The 8,463-nt window shown below is 40.4% G+C and overlaps 1 protein-coding gene across 1 annotated transcript in view; it reads right to left on the bottom strand.

The window, feature by feature from the left end:
- Positions 1-275: 275 nt before the first annotated feature.
- Positions 276-8,463, bottom strand: part of LOC143961246 (complement C3-like) — a 659,302-nt gene continuing 651,114 nt past the window's right edge. The window contains exon 41 of the mRNA XM_077470481.1: positions 276-560. Within this exon, the coding sequence (XP_077326607.1) occupies positions 419-560 (142 nt within the window). The 3' untranslated portion in view covers positions 276-418. The remainder of the gene's footprint in view (positions 561-8,463) is intronic.

The raw sequence follows: 8,463 nt of genomic DNA, 5'->3' as shown, positions 1-8,463 counted from the left end.
ATACGCAGAATGGATTCCTGAGGCATGGGACATAAATATAGGCTCACAACAATGATCTCATGGTAATTTGTACAGGATGTGAGAGGAAATCTCCGATATGGGGTCTTGATCTAACATTAGTTGAAGGTGGCCAGTATTCAAAAACAGCAACATTTTGAGGTAAAATGTTTTACAGCAACACATCAGGGACATTATTGCTTATTCCCCCTCTCTGGGCTCAGCTTGTCTGTAAATCCTGTGATATAATGAATATTTCACAATGGCACACATAGAAAAACTGGTAAATAAATGTTTTATTGGCACAGCTAATATTGGCAAAGCTTACTGACAAAGCAAACATAATACGCTCTACTAAAACACTGATAGATAAACTAGAAACCAGAGAAGGAATGTTCCTGAGATTTCAGGTTAATAGCCTCTATGATCGACAGCCATGGAGCTCCAGATGATCAGCCAGTATGAAGTAGACCTCACATAAATCCTCATTTTCTGGATCCTGGCATTCTTTGCTGTTTGGCCACCATTCAATCCAAGTTTCTTTCCCAATGATGTATGAATAACTAAAGTGAAGATTAGAGACACTTTTAGCATTTATACTGTTGAAAAGTACCTTTTAAATGTATTTATGAAATTCACATTATTTCTAAATATACACTTTTTATAGCTTTACTTTGTCACCCCAACCCCCCACCCCCCCACACACACACACACACATTTTTATTTGAAAAAAAATAACATAAATAACCATAATAGTTTGCAACAGCCTGATGACATCATGGGTGGAGATTTACTAAAACTGGAAAGTGCAAAATCTGGTTCAGCATAGAAACCCATCAGCTTCCAGATTTTTGTCAAAACTTAATTAAGCAAGCTAAAGTTAGAAGCTGTTTGGCTGCCATGCACAGCTGCACCAGATTTTGCACTTTCCAGTTTTAGTAAATCTACACCCATGAGTACTTTCTATTCTTTCACAATGGTAAGCGGTCCTATTTTCTTGACTAAGCAGCTCTCATGCAATGACATGTGTGCACCACCCAGTCTAGGAGTACTGTTAGTCAAAGGATAGATCTGGTCAAAGGACAGCTTCAGGTCAAAGGAAGAGGGCTGAATGGCATCAGCAGTTGTTCAACCTAGAAGACTGGCAGCATGTAGACAGGTGCAGTCTACTTTGAGGAAGCTGGAGAAGAAGTCAAGAGGAATACAGTTCCTCTATGGTTTGCTGGGTCACTGGGGAAGCACCTGATTGGATGCTGATGCCCCATGTGACTTCAGTAGCCCTCTTGGTTCAGGCAGGGTCTACTTAAGGCCCTGGGTTACAGGCTTGGTGCACTTTTTGGTGAGTAACAGAGTGGGGATAGGTACACCACTAGGTTGAGATAGTACTAGTGATAGGGAAGGGTTCCTGATGAGAAGGGAAAACGTAGGGTTGCAACTAATATGGACATATTTCCATTTGGGGCACCGATTGGCCAGGCTGCTTTCTGCTCTCTCAATAGACGCTGTTATCCGGGCTGACACCTGTCATCTTCTCATTGTTGGAATTTGTGAGTGCACCCAGTTGGGTTGTTTTGTCTTTGCTCTACTTCAATACAAGTTCTATTGCACTTGTCTCTGTGAGTTAGAGACACTATTGCACAATGCACATGCCACACCCCACCTACAAGCATCTGGTGGCAGAGAAAAAGTACTGTACATGAAAGCTCTGGATTGAAGATACTGCAGTAAAAGCAGTTTACTTTTATTTTTAAAGGTACAAGGCAGCAACAAAAAAAATGTAAGTTCTTTAAAGGAAAACTTTAGCAAAAGAATTATGGAAGCTGCCATTTGTAAGCCGTCCTTCTGTAGATATTAGTTGCTTCATCAGGGACATATGATTGGATGTCATGCCACTCTCCATTATACATGTCAATCCTGAGTGCCATTTTCCCATAGACTATTCTACATGTTGAACTGTTATTCAGCACCATTTTCCTATGAATTACCATTATGCTGCAGTGTGTATGCAAAAGGCCATCACCATGCTACATCTATATAAAATCCCCTTATGTCTAAAACATACTAGGTATTGTATAACAAATATGTTCCAAATTCTAAAAAAAAACTCTATTAAAATACCAAATAGCTAAAATGCCTTGCCATTCATAGTTGATTGTTTGCTTCAGTTACACTACCAGGGACTGAAATGCTCAAGGAAAGCTCTTTTCATACTGAGCTAATCAAATGATAACAGCTGACCACAGTTGAAAATCAAATGGCTTTGTGTGCCATTGAGAAGGTGATTAGCTACACCTGATTGAGTTTATAAGTCATTTTTAGGAAGGGGATGATCCTTTTTCAAACTCATTGATTTTTTTTTCTGACATTTTGTTGTTATTATTTTCACTTGGGTGTTATATGTTGCTGAGTGAAACAAAAACTGTCTTCATTTCAGGCTGCAAGGCAACAGAATGTGATTTTTTTAAAGTGGGTGATTCTTTTCTATACCCACTGCATACAATATAAGTAGGGGTAAGAGAAAAATCATTTATCAAATCATTTTTGACTGGTCCATATTAACCACTTAACAACCGCCCTATAGCCAAATGACGGCTACAGGGTGGTTTCTTATCTCTGGGAGGCCGTCATATGAGGTCCTCCCAGAATTCCCCCTGGGGCGCACACTCGAGAGCACTGTGGACCCGGCGCATCACGGATCACGGTAAACGGCCGCTCATAGCGGCCGTTTACCACGCGATCGCTCCGTCAAATGACAGAGTGATCACTTGTAAACAAACCGGCGTCATCTTATGACGCCGGTTCCTCCCTCCCCCTCTCTGTACCGATCGGAACAGCGGAGGGGGAAGAGATCGGTGTCAGCAGCGATGTGGGCTGCATCTGCAGTGCCCACATCGCTGCTCACCGAAAATTAACCCCTCAATTCCCTGCCATTACTCTGCATTACTCTGCAATACCCTGCCATTACTCTGCATTACTCTGCAATACTCTGCATTACTCTGCATTACTCTGCATTACTCTGCAATACCCTGCAACACTCTGCATTACTCTGCATTACTCTGCAATACTCTGCAATACTCTGCATTACACTGCATTACACTGCATTACACTGCATTAAACTGCAATACTCTGCATTACTCTGCAATACCCTGCAACACTCTGCATTACTCTGCAATACTCTGCATTACACTGCAATACTCTGCATTACTTTGCATTACTCTGCAATACCCTGCAATACTCTGCAATACCCTGCAATACTCTGCATTACTCTGCAATACCCTGCAACACTCTGCAATACCCTGCAACACCCGCCAACACTCTGCAATGCTCTGCAACACCCGCCAATACCCTGCAACACTCTGCAATGCTCTGCAACACTCTGCAATGCTCTGCAACACCCACCAATACCCTGCAACACTCTGCAATGCTCTGCAACACCCGCCAATACCCTGCAACACTCTGCAACACTCTGCAATGCTCTGCAACACCCACCAACACCCTGCAACACTCTGCAATGCTCTGCAACACCCGCCAATACTGTGCAACACTTCAATGCTCTGCAACACCCTCCAATATCCTGCAATGCTCTGCAACGCAATACTCTGCAGCGCCATACTCTGAGATACCCAGCCATACCCAGCCATAGTCGGTGATACCCTGCAATACCCAGCCATAGACACCCCCCCCCCTCCCGCTGCCCTCCGGTGCTTCTACCGACTTGCCAATATGATCAAATCCAGAATCTTTTTTTTTTTTTTTTTTTCAGGCTTCCCAGCTTAGAGGTGAGATGCGGGGTCTTATTGACCCCATATCTCACTGTAAAGAGGACCTGTCATGCCATATTTCTATTACAAGGGATGTTTACATTCCTTGTAATAGGAATAAAAGTGATCAAAACATTTATTTTTGGGGAAAAAAATGTCAACCTAAAATAAATAAAGTAAAATGAACAATACATTTTTTTGCTCGCATGCAGAAGCGAACGCATACGTAAGTCCCGCCCACATATGAAAACGGTGCTCAAACCACACATGTGAGGTATCGCTGCGAACGTTAGAGCGAGAGCAATAATTCGAGCCCTAGACCTCCTCTGTAACTCAAAACATATAACCAGTAAAAAAAAAATTAAATCGTCGCCTATGGGGATTTTTAAATAGCAAAGTTTGGCGCCATTCCACGAGCCTGTGCAATTTTGAAGAGTGACATGTTAGGTATCGATTTACTCGGTGTAACTTCATCTTTCACATTATGCAAAAATTGGGCTAACTTCACTGTTTTTTTTTTTGTTTTTTTTAACCACTTCCCACCCGGCCAATGCATATATACGGCCAGGTGGGAGCCGTCTACTCCTGATAGGACGTTCCTGAACGTCATTCAGAAGTAGCGGGATCGCGCGCGCGCGTGCCCGCGCAGCGGCGCGATCCCGATGTGCTCGTGTCACCCGGACACGGCACATCTGAGATCGGCAGGAGGGCTCTGTGATTGGCCCTCCTGATCACATGACGGCCGTGTCCAATCACGGCCGTCATGTGATGTAAACAAACAGCCGGTTGCTAGGCAATCGGCTCTCCTCTCCTCACACGGAAGTCATCGCTGAGGAGAGGAGAGCAGAACGCTGCAGCCGGCTGATGATCAGTGAGTATGGGCTGCTTTTTACAGCTTTTTACTCACTGATCATCAGTCTAGTGTCAACACACAACACACCACACAGTACAAACACAGTCCCCACATATGTCCCCAAACCACACATGTCCCCAAAACATACATGTCCCCAAATAATAAAAACACATGTCCCTAATAATAAAAACATGTCCCCCACATATGTCCCACTAAAATCACATGTCCCAATGATTATCTGCACACATATGTACGTGATCACCTGCACACATATGTACATGATCATTTGCGTACATATGTCCGTGATCACACAAACCAATTATTATACAGTTAACGGAATTTTTTTTACCAAAAACATGTAGCAGAATACATTTTGGCTTAAATTTATGACAAAATTTGATTTTATTGGATTTCTTTTCAAATAGAAAAAAGAAAATATTGTTTTTTTTCCAAATTTCCGCTTTTTTTGTGCTTATATCGCAAAAAATAAAAAACGGAGTCGTGAATAAATAACACCAAAATAAAGCTCTATTTGTGCGAACAAAATGATAACAATTTCATTTGGGTACAGTGTAGCATGACCGCGCAATTGTCACTGAAAGCGCGAGAGCGATGAAAGCTGAAAATTGGGCTGGGAAGGAAGGGGGTGAAAGTGCCCTGTATTGTAGTGGTTAAGCACAAAACTGTTTTTTTTCCAAAAAAAAGCATTCGAAAAATTCCTGCGCAAATACCGTGCGAGATAAAAAGTTGCAACGACCACCATTGTATTCTCCAGGGTGTTTGCTAAAAAAAACCATATATAATGTTTTGGGATTCTATGTAATTTTCTAGCAAATAAATGATGATTTTTACATGTAGGAGAGAAATGTCAGAATTGTCCTGGGTGCTCCAGAACGCCTGATGGTGCTCCATGCATGTTGGGCCTCTGTATGTGGCCACACTGTGTAAAAGTCTCACACATGTGGTATCGCCGTACTCGGGAGTAATAGCAGAATGTGTTTGGGGGTGTAATTTGTGGTATGCATATGCTGTGTGAGAAATAAACTGATAATATGACAATTTTGTGAAGAAAAAAGTAAAAAAAATCTTGATTTTGCAAAGAATTGTGGGAAAAAATGACAACTTCAAAAAACTCATCATGCCTCTTACTAAATACCTTGGAATGTCTTCTTTCCAAAAAGGGGTCATTTGGGGGGTATTTGTACTTTTCTGGCATGTTAGGGTCTCAAGAATTGAAATAGGCCGTCAGTACTTCAGGTGTGATCAATTTTCAGATATTGGCACCATAACTTGTGGACTCTATAACTTTCACAAACACCAAATAATATCCACCAATTTGTACTTATTTTTACCAAAGATATGTAGTAGTATAAATTTTGGCCAAAATTTATGAAGAAAAAATTACTAATCTGCTAAATTTTATAACAGAAACAAAGAAAATTTCATTTTTTTTACAGAATTTTCTGTATTTTTTCTTTTATAGCACAAAAAATAAAAAACCCAGCGGTGATTAAATACCACCAAAAAGAAAGCTCCATTTGTGTGAAAAAAAGGACAAAAATTTCATATAGGTCCAGTGTTGCATGACTGAGTAATTGTCATTCAAAATGTGAGAGCACCGAAAGCTGAAAATTGGTCTGGTTATTAAGGGTGTTTAAGTGCCCAGTGGTCAAGTGGTTAAAGAAGAATATAGAGGTCTTCATTTCTTGGGTATAGAGGAGCATAATAGTTATCAGAGAGGGGACAACAGGATTAGAGAATTAAGTAAAAAGGAATCCTGGTGGATTCATGAGCTTAAAACTTTGGCCTCTAAGGGGCTTAACAAGGAATTTGATCTGGTGTGTTTTTTAAGTAACATCTAATAAGGGTATAAACTGACGATAATTACAGTGCCTTGTGAATGTATTCGGCCCCCTTGAACTTTTCAACCTTTTGCCACATTTCAGGCTTCAAACATAAAGATATACAAATTTAAATTTTTGTGAAGAATCACCAACAAGTGGGACACAATTGTGAAGTGGAACGAAATCTATTGGATATTTTAAACTTTTTTAGAAAATAAAAAACTGAAAAGTGGTGCGTGCAAAATTATTCGGCCCCTTTACTTTCAGTGCAGCAAACTCACTCCAGAAGTTCAGCGAGGATCTCTGAATGATCCAATGTTGTCCTAAATGACTGATGGTGATAAATAGAATCCACCTGTGTGTAATCAAGTCTCTGTATAAATGCACCTGCTCTGTGATAGCCTCAGGGTTCTATTGAAAGTGCATAGAGCATCATGAAGACCAAGGAACACACCAGGCAGGTCCGTAATACTGTTGTGGAGAAGTTTAAAGCCGGATTTGGATACAAAAAGATTTCCCAAGCTTTAACCATCCCAAGGAGCACTGTGCAAGCGATCATTTTGAAATGGAAGGAGTATCAGACGACTGCAAATCTGCCAAGACCTGGCCGTCCCTCTAAACTTTCAGCTCAGACAAGGAGAAGACTGATCAGAGATGCAGCCAAGAGGCCCATGATCACTCTGGATGAACTACAGAGAACTACAGCTGAGGTGGGAGAGTCTGTCCATAGGACAACAATCAATCAGTTGTACACTGCACAATAAAATAAATAAGATTGCGCTATGGACAAATTCTACCTGTTCACTACACAGGTTAGGAGGAAAACTAAGCGAAATCAAGTAAAAATAAAAATAAATTAAAGTGAACTCCAAAGGTTAAAGCTGCCTGTGCTTGAAACCTGTCCCTGAATGTAGGAGTAGGCTAGAAATCTGAAGTGTAAATTAAGCTTTGGCGCTAAAACCTTTTTTACATGCACTGTGGGTGCCAAAATTATGTATATGTGTGGGGTGATCTGTAATCTCTGCTGATGATCTAAATAATTATTGTGAAATAATGTGGAAATCTCCTAAAATCCACTATATGCGTGATGTCTACCAAAAAACGTGTGTTGAAAAGAAAAAAGGAAAAAATAAAGAGAAAAAATGTGTGTATCTGTTAACTTGCAGCTCAAAAATACACATGTGTTGCAAGAAAATAGTGAATAAGTCGCATGAAATTGCACTATGGTTGTACTTCTGTTTCCTCCTATGTGTAATTGCTAAACGGACCATTTGTGGAAGGAAAAGTGTAAAGCATTCCCCCCAGCATAGCAGAAGCAGAGCCCAAGGAAAGCTGCACAGTGGCTCATACTGTGACTGCTCGGTTAACCCATTGTGGGTTTTTGGTCTGGTGAGCGCATATATATATCTTTTTCCTAACACAGAGTGGCGCACCGGAGAGGAATGCATTTAACCCTTCTGCACTAGTCACCTTGCTCTACCCCCCTCACCTGACAGAAATTCCATGCGTTTTCCAGCAACTAAATGATGCGACTTTGAAAAAAAAATTCTGTTGGACATTGAAAGATTTTTTGTTATATTTTCTTGGTACTTTCACAAACGCTTTTTGACTGTCACTTTTGAGGATTCTGAACATAGAGCATAATTTATAGATATTGGTTTATGGTTTGCATATGATTACTAAGCACACATGTATTATTATTTTTAATTGTTTATTTTCATGCGACTTATTCACTATTTTCTTGCAACACATGTGTATTTTTGAACTGCAAGTTAACAGATACACACATTTTTTCTCTTTATTTTTTCCTTTTTTCTTTTCAACACACGTTTTTTGGTAGACATCACGCATATAGTGGATTTTAGGAGATTTCCACATTATTTCACAATAATTATTTAGATCATCAGCAGAGATTACAGATCACCCCACACATATACATAATTTTGGCACCCACAGTGCACGTAAAAAAGGTTTTAGCGCCAAAGCTTAATGTACACTGCACAAATCT

Source organism: Lithobates pipiens, unplaced genomic scaffold (assembly GCF_037356315.1).
Source record: "Lithobates pipiens isolate NorthernLeopardFrog02 unplaced genomic scaffold, aLitPip1_a1.2 Scaffold_8, whole genome shotgun sequence".
NCBI classification, from domain to species: Eukaryota; Metazoa; Chordata; class Amphibia; order Anura; family Ranidae; genus Lithobates; species Lithobates pipiens.
This window is presented reverse-complemented; position numbering and strand designations above follow the sequence as displayed.